The sequence below is a fragment of the Lepus europaeus genome, chromosome 1 (genome assembly GCF_033115175.1).
Source record: "Lepus europaeus isolate LE1 chromosome 1, mLepTim1.pri, whole genome shotgun sequence".
Lineage (NCBI taxonomy): Eukaryota > Metazoa > Chordata > Mammalia > Lagomorpha > Leporidae > Lepus > Lepus europaeus.
This window is the reverse complement of record NC_084827.1, coordinates 153,965,684-153,986,664: the sequence shown is the minus strand read 5'-3', so window position 1 is coordinate 153,986,664 and position 20,981 is coordinate 153,965,684. Positions and strand designations below refer to the sequence as shown.

General features: G+C 39.8%; 1 protein-coding gene across 6 annotated transcripts in view; it reads left to right on the top strand.

Annotated features, from left to right (window-relative positions):
• Window positions 1–20,981, top strand: part of KANSL1L (KAT8 regulatory NSL complex subunit 1 like) — a 179,272-nt gene that overhangs the window by 106,161 nt on the left and 52,130 nt on the right. For 5 of the 6 annotated variants that reach the window (XM_062190902.1, XM_062190875.1, XM_062190883.1 and 2 more), the window contains exon 6: window positions 5,370–5,574. In XM_062190902.1, the coding sequence (XP_062046886.1) occupies window positions 5,370–5,574 (205 nt within the window). The remainder of the gene's footprint in view (window positions 1–5,369; window positions 5,575–20,981) is intronic. The other variant, XM_062190921.1, reaches the window with a different exon arrangement.

The window sequence follows — 20,981 nt, the reverse complement described above, 5'->3', positions numbered from 1 at the left end:
CCGCTGTGTAGCTTAAAATAATGGAATTAATTCATTCACAGTTCTAGAGGCTAGACATTCAAACTCAAGGTGTCAGATAGGACCATGCTTCTTGTGGAGATTCTAGAAAAGAATCCTTCCTTGCTTCATTCTAACTTCTGGTAGTTCCTGTAGTCCTTGGCTTTTCTTGGAATATAGAAATATGTCACTCCATGTTCTTCTGCCTGTCTTCACATGTCATTCTTCCTTTGTGTGTGTCTTCTTATAAGGATATCTCTGATTGGGTTTAGGCCCTTCTCTGATCCAGTGTATTCTCATCTTAAATAATTGCATCTGCAAATATATTTACAAATAATGTTACATTCTGAGGTTCTGGATAGCTTTGAACTCTGAGGAGACCCTACTCAACTAGTATAGAATGTGTGAGTATTTGTATATATGTAAGTTTGGGGAACTGGGAGGCTAATATAATCTCTGAGTATGTATATTTAAATTCTCTTCTCCAGTGTTTATCCTGCTTTTTCTGAAGTGTGCTTAAGACAAGAGTGTTGTGAGTATAAGGGAATTGATCTGAGAACACTTAGCTGCATATGTAGTTTAAGGCAAAGAACAGGGCATATATGCCATAGTGGGCAATCTGATGAGAAAGTCACCAACATTTGTTCCATGTAGCATGTGCTGATATTGGCCTATCCTTCTATATTGCCCAGCTCTTCAATTAATCATTGTCTTGATATAATAAAATAATCTTCTATTAAGGCCTTCTTTAGTAATTCTTGGATTTAGAAGATATTTTAAGGATATGTATCTCTCAGAATATAATTATTTTCCCCTGAAGGACAGTAAGCACTGAATGTGCTTACTTGGACGCCAAAATCCAAGAGCACTTTAATCACTTTTCTGAAGCAGTTGTAACATTTCTTAATAGATCAGAAATGTATCCTTACAGATTATCAGCAGTACAGTAAAGCAATGAAAATGGAATATGTAACTGTGATTCTCAAAAATAGTTTTTTTTTTTTACTCCATCTGTTCAAACTAAGAAGACAGCTATGAATTACCTATGTAATGGGCCTGCCTTCCCCTCCTTATCTGTTTTTTTCCTCATATTTCTAAGATTGCTTCTTTTGGAATTTTCCTAAGTTAAGGAAAGAAGCTTACATGGTAGGTATATACCAATGGATCTCATATGTTCATCTAAAATAGCTTCCTTTTCCATTTTAGCAACCATATACAAGAATTTGTATTCAAGCTTTATGCAAAATGTTGCCAGATTTTTCTTTTCAATTCAAATATTTTCATTTTATCTAAAAGGCAGAGAGACAGGGAGAGACTTATGGAAAAAGATCTTCCATGTACTGATTCACTCACCCAAATGCCCACAACATCCAGGGCTGGGCCAGGTCAAAGCCAGCAGCCCAGAGCCCAGTCCAGGTCTCCCACATGAATGACAGAGAGCCAAGTACTTGAGCTGTCATCTGCTGCTTCCCAAGGTATGCATTAGTAGGAAGCTGGAGTAGAAGTAAAGGAGCTGGGGCTTGAACCAGGCATTCCAATATGAAATGCAGTCAGCCCAACTGATGGCTTATCCACTGCACCAAATGCCTACACCACTTGCCAGGTCTTAATTAGTAAATACATAACATGCAAAGAGAATTTAGAAAACTACGCAGAATACTTTGAAAACAGTCTATTACTTTATACTAAGGGATAAAGTAGTGCTATGAAGTCTTTGCTGTGCTTTTATGGTTCTAGCGTTCTACGTTCACAGCCAGACTCAGAAGTTTTTATTTACTATTTGGGCAGAGCATTATGAGGTTTATTCCTAACCTTCCCATAACATAATTGATTAAAGCAAAAGGTTATTAAATACTCGAATAATCTCCTGTGAAAATATTTAAACTACCTCTCATTGGGTTTATTGTAAAAACAATTGATTGAAATTAAACTATTTCATTCACCCTTGCCAGTATCAGTAAGCTGACCCTAAGAAGTTACCTAATACATGTCACTATAGACCCATGTCCTTAGTTCATCTTACTCATCATTTAAGGTTTCTAATATCTATAGAAGATTGGTGTTAATAGTGATGTGCAATAAAATGTCAGGTAAAAGGTTAATTGACTCAGTTGTTTATTTAAAAAATCCACTTAACTTTTTCATCCAGATTCTGTAAAAGCAACTTGATTGCCAATTCTTGTCATCCATAAGTAACTACTAAGATTTCTAGGATTGTAATGTAAAACCAGTACTTTCAAGAAGCTATTAACCAACTATTAAATAAATTAGACAGTGTTATTAACATGTGAACGAATGACTTTTATTTGCTAAGATAAACTCTTCGTCATTTTGTTCTTTTTTAAGACTAAAACAATTTTTTAGACATAATTCTTTTGTCTTGCTCTTTTACAAATAAAACATCCTATTAGCTCTCATCTGCTTGTTATTTTTACAAATTTATGACCAGGTCATACATTATTATATTTTACAACAAAAACGCTTAACTTTCCTAATGGAGAGAGTGAGGGCTTTAGAATGGAACTTGGTGGAAATTAAGGTCTCATTAACAGCTAGAGTTGTAAGTAGATGGAAGCATTGGTTAAATATATCTCAGACTTCTACAACAAAAGCATGTAATTTCCTTTACGTTCTGCCAGAGCAAGGTTTCTTTTAAGCAGTCAGGTTATCCTTCTGCCTTAAGGTGTTTCTGATTTGCTGGAAGAAGAAACTTTTTGTGCCAGATCTACTACTACATTCCTGGATCCCAGCTACTACTACATTCCTGGATCCCAGACTATTGAAATTTGCCTTCTTCCTGGTCTTGACTCATTTCTATGCCAGCCACCTGCCCTGCCTGGTACCTAACATCATATTGGCTATCTTTGTGCCTTCTGCTTACCATTGACTTGATAGCCCAGTTCCAGAGCTCATTTCTTTAGCACTCAGACACTTAAAAATTTCTTATAGACAATACGCATCATCTATATTGTTGTCATATAATATCATGGATGTGAGATTGGACCTGTTAATTTGAGAGTAGCATTATACCCTAAGCTTTTCTTTTTTTTTTTTTAACTTTTATTTAATGAATATAAATTTCCAGTGTACAGCTTATGGATTACAGTGGCTTTCCCCTCCCATAACTTCCCTCCCACCCGCAACCCTCCCCTCTCCCGCTCCCTCTCCCCTTCCATTCACATCAAGATTCATTTTCAATTATATTTATATACAGAAGATCAATTTAGTATAAAGGTTTCAACAGTTTGCACCCACATAGACACACAAAGTGAAACATACTGTTTGAGTACTAGTTATAGCATCAAATCAAAATGTACAGCACATTAAGGACAGAGATCCCACATGAGGAGCAAGTGCACAGTGGCTCCTGTTGTTGACCCAACAAATTGACACTCTAGTTTATGGCACCAGTAACCACCCTAGGCTGTCGTCATGAGTTGCCAAGGCTATGGAAGCCTTCCAAGTTTGCCGACTCTGATCATATTTAGACAAGGTCATAAAAGACAGAGTGAGAATAGTAACCAATGATCCTAAGAGTGGCATTAACCAGGTTTGAACAATTATACAGCATTAAGTGGGGAAGAGGACCATCAGTACACACAGGTTGGGAGTAGAGCCATTGGAGGTAGAGTAGAGGTTATGATTACAAAGGAATGAGGCCCAAGTACGCTAGACAGGGTCTAGAACAAAGGACAGAGTCTTTATTAGAGGAGCTAAGAAAGGTGCTGTCTAAGCTACAAGTAATTTTTCTGATTGAGAGGCAAATAGAATCTGATAGAAGGGGCTTGATAATAATCTGTTGGGCTTTAGGCCTTGTAAATTCAGAGGCCCAGACCTATCTATCTCTTCACATGGGGTATATCCTAAGGGAGGTGTGAACCTCCTAGGGGAAGGCACTCTGTTGACTTTCATTACTTGGCTGGCCTGGGAGGAGAGCTGGCCAGGTAAAGGCAGGTGGCAACTCTAACAAGAAATTTACAGTTCTGCCTGCAATGTTGCTGACCCTACTTGACCACACCCTCAGCTGCAGTGGTCACTTTGGAAGTTGGGCTGAGTGAAGGGCTTTTCAGCTTAGAGCCAATAAGATCTGTGGCTCTGACCTGGGCATCCTTCGACTCCAGGGCAGGTCCTTTTCCAGTGATCCAACTCTTGGCAGAGCTGCCAGGGCTCTTCACAAGCTGACTTCTGCTGAAGCCCAGGCTTACCACATTGAAAGCCACTGCAGTGGACTGGCCTGACCCTAAGCTTTTCTTAGCTGCTACGTGACAGAATATCTTTAGAAATATTAAGTGAAATTTAAATCATTCTTGCTAGTGTTCTCTGGAGGCATAATATATTTAAGGTGAAATAGTTGACATCAGTATAGGGAGAACTTTACTGACCAATAGTGCATGCTAAATTACATGCTTATTCAATGTGTGATATTATCGGTTTCCATATTTTATTATTCTCTTTGATTTCACCAACTTAAGCCATTCAGACACCTCTATTTCTAGTTTTCATTAATATGTAAAACCTTCTTGAATTATTACATTTTCCACAAGCTAACAGAATATTTTATAGCAGTCATAAATATGATTCAAAACCAATTAATACTGCTATAGCAAAACTGTATTTTCTGTTTACTAGAAAATACCAATTCTACTTAAACCAAATAGCACATTTAGAATTTATATACTGATAAGTCGTATTACATATAGCAGATTCACTTTTAATTTTAGAATACTAAATTGACTCTCTGCCTTACATAAATAAGGTTGAAATTAATACCTTATAGTGGCTGAAAGGTTAATTATTTCACATATAATATCCTGTTATAAATAAAATTAAATATTTAAATATGTTTAAAATTAATGTGAAGAGTGATTATAAAATTGTTTTGTTTATTGTTATGTGTAGCTTATGTGATCCATTGTTGCTTCTATATCTCAGAAGTTTAAAAAAATTATTAAAGTATAGTAGGCTTGCATCTCTTTCAAAATTCACTGAAGTGATATGTAGTTCTTATTTAAAAGCAGCTAATGATGGAGTAATAAAAGTTTAGCTTTTTTAAAACCTATACTCTTATGTAATAGGATTTAAATATTAAAATACTATGTATTAAATATGTAGATTTTTTATTTATAATGAACATTCACATTATACTGGAGGACTTGTGAGTATTTTCTAACTTGAGATATTTGTTTTACAGGAGAAAATTATTTACAATTGGAATATCAATTAATATCAATTCTTTCATTAATTATCACAAAATTGACTAAAATTAATGTTCTTTTATCATAATAAACTAAGGCAACTTACATTTAGTTTTCTTTGTCTTTCTGTTTGTTTTATTTCCCCTCCCATCCCCCAATAATTTCGTGGCATTTCAGTGCTTCAGAGAATTTAGATGAGCTCTCTTCCTCCAATAGCTGGTTACTTAACCAGAGGCACAGTAAGAAAAGGAGAAAAGACAGGACAAGATTGAAATCTCCATCCTTGACTATCACGAATACAGCAGCCCGAACAAGGCCACTTCAAAGTTTCCACAAACGAAAACTCTACAGATTGAGCCCTACTTTTTATTGGACTCCACAGGTAAGGCCACCTTTGGGAAAACATGAACAAAAATTTTTTCATCAGTTTATTTCATATACAAGAGGAAATGGATTGTATAGTTTTTTAGAACAATTATATGTAGAAAGCCTAAAAGTATAGTTTATGAATGATCTTTAGATATTGACATTATATAGTGGGATTTAATAAATTTTTAAAAAGTCATGGCAGTGTACCCTGATATATCACACATCTCCAATTGTTTTTTTTTAAGTGCACTATTAATGCTTAAACTATTTTGAAAGAAAATTAAATGCCCAGATGATTTTTAAAATGTACTAGTAAGGATAGTGAAGAAAACAAAAATGTAGTACATATTTGCCTTATGAATATTGCTCAGGATAATATCTGTACAGATGTTAGTTATTTTGGAAGAAATGATGTTGCCCTACATTTTAGGTTTTATATTTGTTAATCCTAGTGAGCACTCTCTTTATTTTCTTTTGAACATAAACAATAGGATTTTCAGGATCTAAAATTGTCTAAAATGCTATTTTACTTTATAATTAAGTAAATTATACTTTATTAAAACATTAATTTTGAAAAGCATATTTATCATCTATAGACAAAATGATGGATAAGCAAGCTGTGAATAAGGGCAAAATAAGTTATCTCTAGTTCTGACTCTTTGATATGTCTTTCCCTCCTGTTTTTCTAAATTTCTTAAAAATATATCAAAAGAAAGAAATTTTCTTTGGTGTTTTATTTAATATTGGTTCTAATTAATATTACATTAACTATTTTAAGTATATTTGTATAAAAATCAAAATGATTTTTTCTTTATTTTATTCCCTTCCTTCTTCAAAATGATTGTTTTAATTAAGCATTTATTCATTTTACTTGAAAGGTCGGTGAAGCTGGAGAGAGGGAGAGGCAGAGGCAGAGAGAGAGAGAAAGGTCTTCTATCTGCTGGTTCATTCCCCAGTTGGCCGTGATGCCTGGAGCTGAGCCAATCCAAAGCCAGGAGCCAGGAGCCAGGAGCCAGGAGCTTCCTCTGAGTCTCCCATGCAGATGCAGGGGCCCAAGCACTTGGGCCATCTACTGCTTTCCCAGGCCGTAGCAGGGAACTGGATCAGAAGAGAAGCAGACAGGACATAAACTGGCACCCACTTGGGATTCCAGCGTGCCACAGGCAGAGGCTTAGCCCACTACACAACAGTGCTGGCCCCATAGTGATTTGTTTTACAAGGAACAAATTTTAAGTTTTGTTTTTATCAGGATCCAATTATAAAGAGGAATATGGGTTCAGAAAACTGAGTTTTTATTAGTAGACTTATTTTTACCATTCAGTAGTTCAGATATTATTGGAATATAAATTTCCAGTGTACAGCTTATGGATTACAATTACCTTTGTAAATTTAAGTGTCACTTATTTTAAGTAACACTCCTTGGGGCTGCCACTGTGGCGCAGGGGTTAAAGCCCTGGTCTGAAGTGCCAGCATCCCATATGTGCACCGGTTCTAGCTCCGGCTGCTCCTCTTCTGATGCAGCTCTCTGCTATGGCCTGGGATAGCAGTAGAAGATGGCCCAAGTCCTTGGGCCCCTGCACCTGTGTGGGAGACCCAGAAGGCTCTTGGGTTCAGATCAGCACAGCTCCAGCCGTTGCAGCCATCTGGTGAGTGAAACAGCGGATGGAAGACCTCTCTCTCTGTCTCTACCTCTCTCTGTAACTCTGTCTTTCAAATAAATAAAATAAATCTTTAAAAAAAAAAAAAGAAACCTTCCTTGAGATCCCTACTCCAAAATATGTATTGTTATAGCGCCCTGTTTTAATCTCAGTAAGTATCATTCCATTCTATAATAATCCACTTATTCTGACTTCTCAATAAATTATAAACCTTAAAGAACAAGGATTGTACCTTCATTCTTGGATTTACGGAGCCTTAAATACTACCTGTCTAGTAGCACATGCTCAATTAATAATTGTTTACTGTGTTAAAGAATTAATGTAGGGGCCAGCACTGTGTAGCGGGTAAAGCTGCTGTCTGCAGCACTGGCAGCCAGTGTGGACACTGGTTTGAGTCCCAGCTGCTTCATTTCCTATCCAGCTGCCTGCTAATAACCCTGGGAAAGCAGCAAAAGATGGCCTAAATGCTTGGGCCCCTGAACACACATGAGAGACCCAGAAGAAGCTCCTAGCTCTTGGCTTTGGCCTGGCGCAGGCCTGGCTGTTGTGGTCATTCGGGGAGTGAACCAGCAGTTGGAATATCTCTCTCTCTCTCTCTGCCTCTGCCTCTCTGTAACTCTGCCTTTTAAATAAATAAATAAATCTTTTTGCAAAAAGAAGAAGGTGATGATGATGAAGAAAAAAAAAGAAGAATTGAAGCAGCTGGCACCCAAACCTCCAAAGGGAAAAAATAAGATAAAGAATGAATGTGCCGGCGCCGCGGCTCACTAGGCTAATCCTCCGCCTTGCGGCGCCGGCACACCGGGTTCTAGTCCCGGTCGGGGCACCGATCCTGTCCCGGTTGCCCCTCTTCCAGGCCAGCTCTCTGCTGTGGCCAGGGAGTGCAGTGGAGGATGGCCCAAGTGCTTGGGTCCTGCACCCCATGGGAGACCAGGAGAAGCACCTGGCTCCTGCCATCGGATCAGCGCGGTGCGCCGGCCGCAGCGGACTACCGCGGCGGCCATTGGAGGGTGAACCAACGGCAAAAGGAAGACCTTTCTCTCTGTCTCTCTCTCACTGTCCACTCTGCCTGTCAAAAAAAAAAAAAAATTAAAAAAAAAAAAAAGAATGAATGCAGTGGAACATAGGAAAACTTTTAAAAGGCAATGGAGAGTTGCGGGGGGGGAAGGGGGGGTCCGTAAATGTGCGTGTCTCCTAGATTTTTCTATTGCAGGAATTTAAAACCATTATTCAAGTTTCTACATATTGGCCAGCGCCACGGCTCACTTGGCTAATCCTCCCCCTGAGGCACCGGCACCCCAGGAATCTAGTCCCAGTTGGGGCGCCGGATTCTATCCCGGTTGCCCCTCTTCCAGGCTAGTTCTCTGCTGCGGCCCAGGAAGGCAGTGGAGGATGGCCCAAGTGCTTGGGCCCTGCACCCACATGGGAAACCAGGAGGAAGCATCTGGCTCCTGGCTTTGGATCGGCGCAGCACGCCAGCCATAGCAGCCATTTTGGGGGTGAACCAACGGAAAAAAAGAAGACCTTTCTGTCTGTCTCTCTCTCTCTCACTATCCACTCTGCCTGTCAAAAATAAATAAATAAAATTTTTAAAAAAATTTCTACATATCTGTGCTATCAGATATGATAGCTACCACTTATAGCTATAGAGCACTTGAAGCATGGCTAATGAAATTGAACTGAATGTTTTCCCAAAAGATTGATAGATGTATTTATTTATTTGAAAGGTGGAATTACAGAAAGAGGGAGAGACAGAAAGAAATCTTTCATTCACAGGTTCATTCCCCAAATGGCCAAAACAGCCATATGTGGACCAAGCTGAAGCCAAGAACTAGGAACTCCATCCTAGTCTCCTATCTGGGTGACAGGGGCCCACTCAATGGGAATTCTGCCACTGCCTTCACAGGTACTTTAGGAGGAAGCTGGATCAAAAATGGAGCACCTGGGACTTGAGCTACTGCTGCAATATGAGATGCTATTGCCACCAACATTGACTTAACCTGCTGGACCACAACACTTACCCCAAAGATCTGAATTTTTATTTCATTTGTATTAATTTTAAGTATCCTTATGTGGGTAATGGCTATCAAATTGTACAGTACATGTCTAGACTCCAACTTACCTTGATAACAATCACTGAATATACTTGTCATTCATATCATGTTTTTAAATGCTATTCCTCATGAAAAAGAAACCAGAGATCTTTGGAGAAGAGCTTCAGTACCAGGACAGAAAAGATGAAAGATTAGCCTAAAACATTTTAATTGCCCAAAAGCAAGAAAGTGTTCAAAACAAAACAATGATGGGGGCACATTGAAAGAACACAGGAACTACCTTGAAGAGGCTTCAACTGTCCATGTCTGGGATAATTTTAGCTCCAAATAAGTACAGCATTGAACCATTGGAAAAACAGGAAGCCATGAATCCATACTAGTAATAGATGGATAGGCAGATAGAAAATAGGGAAGACCTTTCTATATAGTAGGATGCTGATTGATAAACATGGTATGAGAGGTGACATGACACAATGATTTTGTAGTAAAGATTAGGCAAGAACCATCAGTGAATAAAAAATCTGGAGTTGGGATGGAGGAGAATTTTGATGAGGAGCAGGATATTTGTGTGGTCTTAAAGTATCTCCCCCCAGTTGTCAGAAAGCACTTGTAAACTATGTGATAGAGAAACAGACAATACTTTGTCTGAGTGATCAAAACTAATGTTGCCTGTGAGAATGATACCATATTACACAGTATTTTGGACAAAGATGCATATCTGAATTTAACCCTGAGGAAATGTCAAAGCCAAAAGCAGAAATATGCTATTAAAACCAGCTGGCAGATATTATTTAAAAAAAAAAGTCAAGAAAAGCTGAGGAATTATTCTAGGTTGAAAGAAGGGTAAAAATTATATATATATATATATATATACATGTATATATGTAAATGAATATATATGATCAAAAGCAGAATTCTTTTGAAAGGAAAGAAATGATTAAGACAATAGAGAAAGCTGGACTATGGATGGTAATTAGACAAAAATATGTTATCAGTGTTGAATTTCTTGCACATGATAACTGTTTTGCAGATGTGTTAGAAAATATCCTTATCTAGCAAATACATATTGAAATATTAAGGGAGGAAATGCTTAAGTCGTTGTAATAAATCACCCTCCTCTATGTATCTAGAATGGTACTTTTTTCTGTCCTTAAAAGAACTGAGAAAATAATCACTTAAAATCATTTTCTGTCGCACTTAACTCTCTAGTATAGTACTGGTTGAGAAAGGGCAAAGGAGAAAGACAGGAGTCTTCTGATGGTGGGTGAGATATGATAGATAGCTGGCTGATTATTTTTCCTGCAGCAATAACCAGGGAAAAATGTAAAGATTATCAAACAAAAACCTCATGCTATTTAAGACATTGGCAGGATTCTGGCTTCAACTCCAACATTTAAAGAAACTGGAAGTCATCATTCCCATTCTTAAAACAATAAAAGGGTGGACAAATTGAAAATTAGTGCCTTTTCATGGGCCCATGAAAGAATTAAGATTGCAGAGCAAACTTCAACCCTGAAATATTGAGAAGTGAACAGATCTAATTCTAAAGATTCAAAGCCAGGATCGCTTACTAGGAGCAGAAGCCACACAACCATAAACTTACTAGTAGGAATACTTTAATTTCGATGAGTTGCTTGAGGCTGAATATTGACTAGCTTGAAAGTGGGGAAGTCCTAGGGACCACAGCCTTGATGGTCCCCTTTATTTGCATTGACTTTACCTCCAGGCACTCCACTAGATTCTTACAGTGAAGAGCCAAGAAGTAGCCCCAGTAACTCTAGCACAGAGCAGGGAGGCTAACCATTGTGAAACAAACCCACAGCATTCTCTACAATAAAATCCTGTTTTACTAGAACCTTATACCATCTGGAGGAAGAACATTTCTATCACTCCTATTCTTTATAACCTTTTCTTCTCAGCTAAGAAGGATGGGGGTAGAAAATGAGAAATACTTATTAAGGTCTCAGCTCAGCGACACAGACACAGTATAGGCTGGGAGTTAATCATAAGATTAGAATGTGTCCCTTCCCCCATGCTTTTCCATCACACCCATGGGACCCCAGTGCAGTAACATTAGGTTTCAGATGCAAGACATAGACTGAGTCTGAGGAGGAATACCCAGGGTAGTAAAAACAAAAAATTATATCATAGAGACAAAAACAAGGATCCTAAGGGAATCTGAAGTCTCTGGCACTACAGAAACAGTAAATATTGAACATAGCCTAACTCTTAGCCAGATTTAAGATACCACCACCATAAAGGCTTGTATACTCAGGTCCTGATACATGATATATCATGTCTACCTTTCAGCAAAAAATTAGAAGGCATGATAGGAGAAACATACTATGAAGAGACAAAGCAGCTGCTTGAACCATCCACAAATATGACAGAGATGCTGGAATTAGACCGAGTAGTTTTTTTTTTTTTCCTTAAAAATTTATTTATTTGAAAGGCAGAGTTAAAGAGAGAGACAGATCTTATGTCTGCTCATTCACTATCCAAATGTCTTCCATGGCAGGTACAGCATATTCAAACTGCAGAAGACCAAAGACAAAATCCTGAAAAAAGCCAAAGGGAAAAACATCTTACCTATAGAAGAGTAACAAGAATTAATAGCTGATTTCTTATCAGAATGAAATATTTAATGTGTTGCAAGATAAAAACAAAAATAGCTGTTGTAGTGGTCTGAATACCTCATCCCTCCTCTCCAAAAAAAAAAAAAAAAAAGATATGCCCATGCCCTAATCCCAGCTGAGACTCAAACCGGTGCTAATATGGGATGCTGGTGTCTCAGGGCAGTGGCATCCACCACCCAGCAATTCCACTTTTAGGGACTTTCCTAAGAGTAATGAATACATATGCACACAAGCAGACATATAAGAATGTTTATATTAGTTAGAATTTTCTAGAGAAACAGACCAGTAGAATATATATAAAGGAGACTGATTGTGGGAATTTGCTCATATGATTATGGAGACCGAGGAATACTGTGATGTACCATTTGTCAGCTGAAGAACCGCAAAAGCCAGTGTTAAGATTCCATCCCAAGCTAAAGTCCTGGGACAAGGGGGAGGGGGAGTAGCTGGTGTAACTCCTGGAGTCCAGAGGAGACCAGGAGTACTTGTGTCCAAGGGCAGGAAACAGTGCATATCGCAGCTCAGGAAAAAGGCTAGAGAATTTGCCCTTTCCGTTCCTCTTGCTCTATTTTTATGCCCTTTGGATGATTCCTGCCTACACTGGTAAGAGTGGATTTTCTCTACCCAGTCTACTGATTCAATGCTATTGTCACCCAAAAACATTCTTACAGACACACCCAGAAATAATGTTTTGCTGACTGTCTGGGTATCCCCTAGCTCAATCAACATGGCATTAAAAATAATTAATACATTGTTCATAAAAGCTTTACTCATTAAAGCCCCAAACAGGAAGTAATCTAAATGCCCATCAGTAGCATTGTGATATATTCATAAAGCAATAAAAAGGATGGGTTACTGATAAAAAAAAAAAACAGATGTTTCTCCAAAAATAAGTTGAAAAAAGAAAAAAGTATATGATAAGTATTTCAGAAAAACCTAGTATATAAGAATTGGCCACCAAAGGTGGAACAACCCCTGAGACTAAAAAAGAGATAGACAAATCCAGACTTACACAAAGTGCAATTTATTAGGGACATACATATAGAAATGTAGTCTTGGGTGGCCAAAAGACGGATGAATCTCTATTCCCTTAAGCAAGATGAAAAAAAAAAGTTTTGGCCGGCGCCGTGGCTTAACAGGCTAATCTTCCACCTTGCAGCGCCGGCACACTGGCTTCTAGTCCCGGTTGGGGCGCCAGATTCTATCCCGGTTGCCCCTCTTCCAGGCCAGCTCTCTGCTCTGGCCCGGGAAGGCAGTGGAGGATGGCCCAAGTCCCTGGGCCCTGCACCCGCATCGGAGACCAGGAAAAGCACCTGGCTCCTGGCTTCGGATCAGCACGACGTGCCAGCTACAGCAGCCATTGGAGGGTGAACCAACGGCAAAAAGGAAGACCTTTCTCTCTGTCTCTCTCTCTCACTATCCACTCTGCCTGTCAAAAAAAAAAAAAGAAGAAAGAAAGAAAAGAAAAAAAAGGTTTTTTAGAAAAACTTGGCCCATGCCTAGCTGGAGATCATGTGGACCTTCTCAAGAAATATAACATAATGTTTGGGTTGAATTTAACATTATTGAAAAGTCACAATGGTGGTTATGACCAAGATGGCTGGAGTTAATGTCAAGGGGATCTCTGCATTCCACCCCTTGTAATTGACTCTTAGAATTTCATGAGTTCCTCCATCTTCCACAGTGTGCCCTGAGACTACAGGAACATTTAACATACTCGTAATGGTGTGCCAGTTGGTCATTTGTCTAGTTTGTAAGCAGAGTCCACAACAGCAATGGAGGAAACAAAAAGTGATTATGCAAATGACAATAATGATCAGCTTTTCCCACCAAGAGATTCCAGAGCCAAATGGATAACATAAGCATCATCACAGGGAAAGTACAGGGTCAAAGGGAGTATTGATTTGGGACTACTTATGTGACTTGAGGTTTGTGACGAGCCCATTAGTGGACAATATTGTTTTTAAAAAGCAGATGCATGTTTGGTGCAGTGGTTAAGTTGCCATTCGAGATGCTTGCATCTCATATAAAGTGCCTGATTGGAGTCCAGCTACTCCACTTGCAATCTAGCTTCCTGCTAATACATATCCTGAGAGGCAGCAGATGATGACTCAAGTACTTGGGTCTCTGCCACCCATGCAAGAGACCCTAATTGGGTTCTGGGTTCCTGGCTTTGTCCTGTCTCTACCTCTGGCTGTTACTGTCATTATGGAAAATGAACCAGTGGATGGAAGATGTTTCTCTTTCTTTCTGACTCTGCCTTTCAGATAAAATGAAATAAACAAATAAATAAATATTTTTTAAAAGTAGACCCCAATGGAAAAAGCAATTTTAAAAAGCCAAAATGCAATATCAGGAAACAACTATGGATGAAAAAAATTAATATTTAGTAGTAGCTTATAATAGCAAATCTGTACTATATCTAATTACATTGGTATTATTATCTCTGTTAGACAATGTAGCAGTAGTTGATGAGGGCTGGCCAAACAGGAAGGGATCCATCAGTGACCCCTAAAGCTAACAACAAAATGGTGAAGCAGACCAAGAGGCTAATGTTAGCTTTCTGTGGTATTTTCTTTAGCTAAGGACTACTTACACCATGCCCAGAAATGTCTGGTTCACCTTGAGGGAACCATCTGAGTTTTGAGGGAACCATTTGAGCCCTCATTTATTTATTTATTTAAATATTTATTTATTTAGAAGGCAGAAAGGAAGAAAGTTCCTACCCACTAGTTTACTTCCTAAATGCCTGTAGTGGCTGTAGGCCTGAACCTGGCCAAGGGGGCCAACAGCCAAAGCTAGGGGCCTGAAATGCAATTCGGTTTTCCATGCAGGTGGCAGGAACCTATTCACTGAAGCCATCATTGTTGCCTCCCACGGTCTGCATAACAGGAAACTAGTGTTTAGGAGCTAGATCCAGGTATTGAACCCAGTTACTCTGACATGGGGTGCTGGCATCTTAGCCACTATGCCAAACACTTATCCCTTAGCCTCCATTTAATTGTCTGCTCCCCTGGGCTTAGCATTTGTGATGTTCAAAAACAGCAGCACTCTCTGTTCATGCACCAAGTGTAGAAGAATGGCATCTATTTATATAGCTTAAACATTGATGGTAGTTGGGTCTAGGGCAGGAGAACCTAAGGATCATAGAGGCAGATATGTCAGCCATATGAATACTTATATTTATTAATACTCATGCAAGAATTTCAGTCTGACAAAGGACCTATATTAAGAAGCCTTTTTTTTTTCTCTTTACCTACCCAACTACCTGAAAATTGTATAGCAAAAGAAAGTGTCACGATAGATCATGAGTTTGAGTCCTATCTTGGATATAACATGTCCCCTAAAATGTGTGCCTCAGTCATTGTTATTATAGTGAGGACACCTGTACCTTACCCTTATCTTTTTAAGGGCTTTGATGATTACAGTTTGGTTAGTTCTACAAGAAGATGCTTGCAAAAGACCAATAGTTCTATTTACACAGGTTACAGTATATTTACATCCCTTACTGTGTAATAAAGGGCCAATGTCATCAATGTGCCAGTCCTGCACAAGTTGAATGGCTTAGTATATCTTTTCCTGAATGTGGGCCAACTGGTGAGCTTGGAGGCTCAAGCACATCTGATATTTTTTTTTCTTTTCTTTTTTTTTTTTTTTTTTTTTTTTTTTTTTTGACAGGCAGAGTGGACAGTGAGAGAGAGACAGAGAGAAAGGTCTTCCTTTGCCATTGGTTCACTCTCCAATGGCCGCCGTGGCTGGCGCGCTGTGGCCAGCACACCGCGCTGATCCAGCACATCTGATATTGGATTGCAGTTGCCACAAGTCACTATGTTTTAGGGATAATTCCTAGCTGTGTTCCATCCTACTTTAGCACTGCTAATACACTTTTATTTTGTGCCCACAGGGCCAGGTCAGCTGCTTAGGCCAGGACCAGAACCTGCAATTTAGTCAAGGTGTTTAGCTCCATGTTCTCAGAGACATAGGTCTTAATGCAGGAAAATATGATTTACAGTTAACTGCACTCTAGGTTCATGTAGCCATTCCCATGTTTCTTGCTGCATTGTGGCTCCCTAGAGAGGTGGGACTGTAGCACATAGCTCTACTTGCCATTGTGCCATCCACAATGTAAGGCCTTAGGACACCTCTCAGTTGTCAATGCAACCTAGCAGCAATGGTTCCATTGGAATTCCAGTTACTACTGGCCTGTATTACCTCTACTACCACTGCCTATATTCCCATTGACTGTTCTAGTTTTCTCCTGTCTCAAACCAGATACAATCAGTGCTGGGTTGTACCAGAGCAGCAATCCACAAACTTTCCTCCTCCCCACTAAGGCATCTGTATTCCAAGCATTTTGGGGTTTGGATGCCACCCTCTTGCACTGTAAAATCATAGGCATTCAGGAGGCCACCTGGGCTAGTGAACTGGTTTAGTAAGTAACCAAGCCCAACACTGGATGGCCTGGGGCCTTGAATCTACTATGTCCTGTAAGATAATTATCTTTAGTATTTAGCATATCATCAATATAACTAAAACAAAGCAACTTTTATAGTAAATGGGAACAGGGTGAGGTCCCAAGCCATCATGCCACAACATGCAGTATTATGCAAGTGTCCTTGGAGTATACTTGGAACACCCACTGCCTACCCTTCCATGTGAAGGTGAACTGACAGTGTTTTGCTTTCATAGTGTTTCCCGGTATCCATCTACGATTGTCCATGATGTAGCAAAATGTTCTGATCTATTAGTGTGACTTGTTTTGGAGGGAAGATGGGAGAGCCAGTGAATAGTAAGTTCTGTTTGAGGCCTCTGGTCATCCTCTGTTGCCTGTACTTGAGAGCAACTTTGAATCCACTCCTAATCACAGGTAGTGACAGGTATTTGTCCCATGCAGTACCTGACCATGGAGCTTGACAACTTTTCTCCTTGGGGAAAGCAGGTGAGAGAGGCTGGGACTGATATTCAGGCTTGGATATTCCCATAGGGCAACAAACACATCATTTAGTTGTGTGTTTTCTTTTAGGAAATACAAGGACCGAGCAGATCATGTCACATTAGTTTTCTAGTTACCCAGATTAGACCCTTATTTTTCCTTTCTGCAAGCTTGGTTTGTTCTCCTCTCTTACCCTGTTTAGTGACATGGGGACCCTATCACTGCTCCCTTCAGTCTCTCCTAAATCAGCTTTACCTTCCCCTATATAATACACATCTTGTCCAACAACTGTACTAAGGAGAAAGAGAAGGGAACTGTACCACTATCGAGGGGCATTTATTTTTCCTACCAGTAGTAAAAAACAAAAAACAAATAAACCATCCTAGCAGGCCCTTCAAATACCTGGGCACAGAATAGCCTACCTCAATCCCACTTTCTTCAGAGGACTTTGGGCTTCGTCTATGCTCTTCTAAGTGGATCCTGCAGCCTGAGTTGCTGCTGGACTTGCTGTGCAATGGCATTCTGCTGCATAAATAGTCAGGTGGAAAAGCATGACTCATAGATTAGAGAGTTTTCCATTCCAACAACATCCTCCTCCTCTAGCTAAAGCACTTACTAGCTGAATGTTGCCTAACCGACTTGGCAAGGAAGGGTAGTCTGTTACTGCCACAGAATGGCATTGTTGTAGGCTGTTCAGCTAGTTATTAGTGCACAACTGCCTCAAACCTGTGGCATTTGGGAGACATCCCTGTATTCAACCTGGTAGGCTGAAATCATCCAGCACATGGGCCACCCTCACACACATACAAAGAGGTAGATGGCCATGAGCGTAAAATTCATTCTCCCATGTCTGTTTCCTTGATTTCCTATCTGACTTTTCAACTATTTCAGAAAAATCTAGTGAGAACTGCCACCAAAGGGGAGCATGCCCTAAAACAAAGAAACAAGTGGGCAAATCCAGGATTAAATATAGTATAATTATTAGGGACTTATGAATAGAAGCATACTTTTAGGTGGACACAAGAGATAGCACAAAGCAGGAGAAAAAGTTTTATAGAAAAAGGTGGTTTGTGGTTAACATTCCAGATATTAGATAAGAGCAGCAGATTATCAAAGATGACTTTTTTTTTTTTTATCCCACAGGGATAGGTTACTGTCAGGGTCACTTAAACAACAGGATGCCATTATGACCAAGATGGCTACAACCATGTCAAACTGGAGCCCTATAATTAGTACTGATAAAACTTATCAGTGAGGTGAGAAATTAGAATTGTGATTAATTCAGTGCTTTGGGAAAAGGGGAGTGAAAGTGGAGCGGGAAACAGCTATTGAAAATGCTTCATATCTTGATTGTGGTGGTGGTTACCAGGCACATACACAGATAAAAATTCATCATGCTGTGTAATCTTCACCATAAAAATGAGCATGTGTCCTATGCTCCACCTTCAGACTAGCCTATCCCTCTTATATTGGTTATCTATTGTTGCATAACAAACTGCCCCAAAACTTAAAGCTTTAAAAGCATTTACTGTTATCTTTCAGGATTCTGTGGGTTACTTAAGAAATTATTCTTCCAGTCTTATCCAAGGTCTCTCATACAGTTGTTGTAATATGATGCCTAGGGCTAGAATAATTTGGAGGATTGAATGGGCTAGAACAGCTGGTCTTCTTTCCACCTCCTTGTAATCTCAAGACCTTACCAAGTGATCTCTCCAAATGGCTTCTTTAGTAGAGTAGTCTTTAGTAAGGTAGTTATTATGTTGCGGCCTGTGCTCCCCAGAATGAAAATACAAAGGCTGGCAGTTCTTAAGACTTAGTCCTAGCTGGCGCCATGGCTTAACAGGCTAATCCTCCGCCTTGCGGCGCAGGCACACCGGGTTCTAGTCCCAGTCGGGGCGCCGGATTCTGTCCCAGTTGCCCCTCTTCCAGGCCAGCTCTCTGCTATGGCCCGGGAAGGCAGTGGAGGATGGCCCAAGTCCCTGGGCCCTGCACCCGCATGGGAGACCGGGAGAGGCACCTGGCTCCTGGCTTCGGATCAGCACGATGCAGCGGCCATTGAAGGGTGAACCAATGGCAAAAAGGAAGACCTTTCTCTCTGTCTCTCTCTCACTATCCACTCTGCCTGTCAAAAAAAAAATTAATTAAAAAAAAAAAAAAGACTTAGTCCTAGAGCCAGCACAATGCTTTTCTGTAAAATTTATTAAAGTTTGCCATGTGGGATTGTCAATTTTTTTTATTTATATAAAGAACAGATTTCATCTATTTATTAAGTACAATTCTAAAAAAACAGCAAGGGGCCAGTGCTGTGGCATAGCAGTTAAAGCCACCGCCTGTGGCACTAGCATCCCATATGGGTGCCATTTCAAGTCTCAGCTGCTCCATTTCTGATCCAGCTCTCTGCTATGGTCTGGGAAAGCAGTGGGGGATGGCCTGAGTCCTTGGGCCCCTGCACTGACATGGGAGACCTGGAGGAAGCTCCTCACTCCTGGCTTTGGATCAGCCCAGCTCCCATCATTGTGGCCATTTGGGGAATGAACCATTAGATGGAGGATCTTTCTCTCTGTCTCTCCCTCTCTCTGTCTGTAACTCTAAATAAATAAGTAAATCTTAAAAAAAAAAAAAATACTCCCCTCCCTTCTTTTCCTTCCTGAATCCCCCTCCTTCCCTCCTTCCTTCTCTTCTTTTTTTTTCTTTAATTTTAGCAAAAACATTATTTTAGTCCACTCTATAATCACAGGCTTAATGCATCACAACCATAATATTCAACAAGTAAAAAAATAGAAAGGCCACAGTTCCACAGGCATATAAACAAGGACTAAAAATAGCAATCAGATCTCAAGATGTCTGATTTTTTTTTCTTTGCATTCTATATTAACTACTACATATCAGAGAAAACATATGATATTTGCCTTTGGGGGACTGGCTTATTTCACTAAGTATGATGGTTTCTATTTGCAGCCATTTTGTTGCAAAAGACAGGATTTCATTCTTTTTTATGGCTGATTAACATTCCATAGTGTATATATACCACATTTTCTTTATCTAGTCATCAGTGGATGGACATCTGGGTTAATTACATATCTTAGCTCTTGTGAATTGAGCTGCAATACATATAGGTATACAAATAACTCTTTAGTATGCTGGTTTCATTTTGGTTGGGTAAATTCTCAGGAGTGGGATGGCTGGGTCATACGATAGATCTGTTTTCAGGCTTCTGAGGAATCTCCATAGTGTCTTCCATAATGGTCGTACTGGTTTACATTCCCACCAGCAGTGGATTCGGGTACCCTTTCTCCCACATCCTTGCCAGCATTTATTTTTATTTTTGGATGATAGCCATTCTAATGGGGGTGTGGTGAAACCTCATTATGGTTTTTATTTGCATTTCCCTGATGGCTATGATCCTGAGAATTTTTTCATGTACTGTGAGAATCTTATGCTGTCTGGAGTAGCTGGAAATGGGAAACAGTCTCATTTTTGAACCCAAAAAGTCTTGGCTCTTATTTACTCTAAATTCTGCTTGAAAGCCCAACAATTCCCTGTTAAGCTCAATGCACTCTAAATGAATTAAGTTAAAAGTTTTGGCACTTTTGGCTGGCGCCGTGGCTTAACAGGCTAATCCTCCGCCTTGCGGTGCTGGCACACCGGGTTCTAGTCCCGGTCGGGGTGCTGGATTCTATCCCGGTTGCCCCTCTTCCAGGCCAGCTCTCTGCTATGGCCCGGGAAGGCAGTGGAGGATGGCCCAAGTCCCTGGGCCCTGCACCCACATGGGAGACCAGGAGAAGCACCTGGCTCCTGGCTTTGGATCAGCGAGATGCTTCGGCCGCAGCGGCCATTGGAGGGTGAACCAACGGCAAAAAGGAAGACCTTTCTCTCTGTCTCTCTCTCTCTCTCACTATCCACTCTGCCTGTCAAAAAAAAAAAAAGTTTTGGCACTTTGAACACTACCTGTAAACCTCAGTCAGATTTATGCGTACATTATATACTCCTTCAGTTCTCCATATGCTCTTTGTTCTGCCAGAGCAATAAGATAGAATAAATAGAAGTATAAGGACTAGAATGATTAGTTATGATCATCATTTACAGAAGTTATGATTTCCTTGCCAGACAAGCTTAATAGAAAAGCATAAAGGTGTATA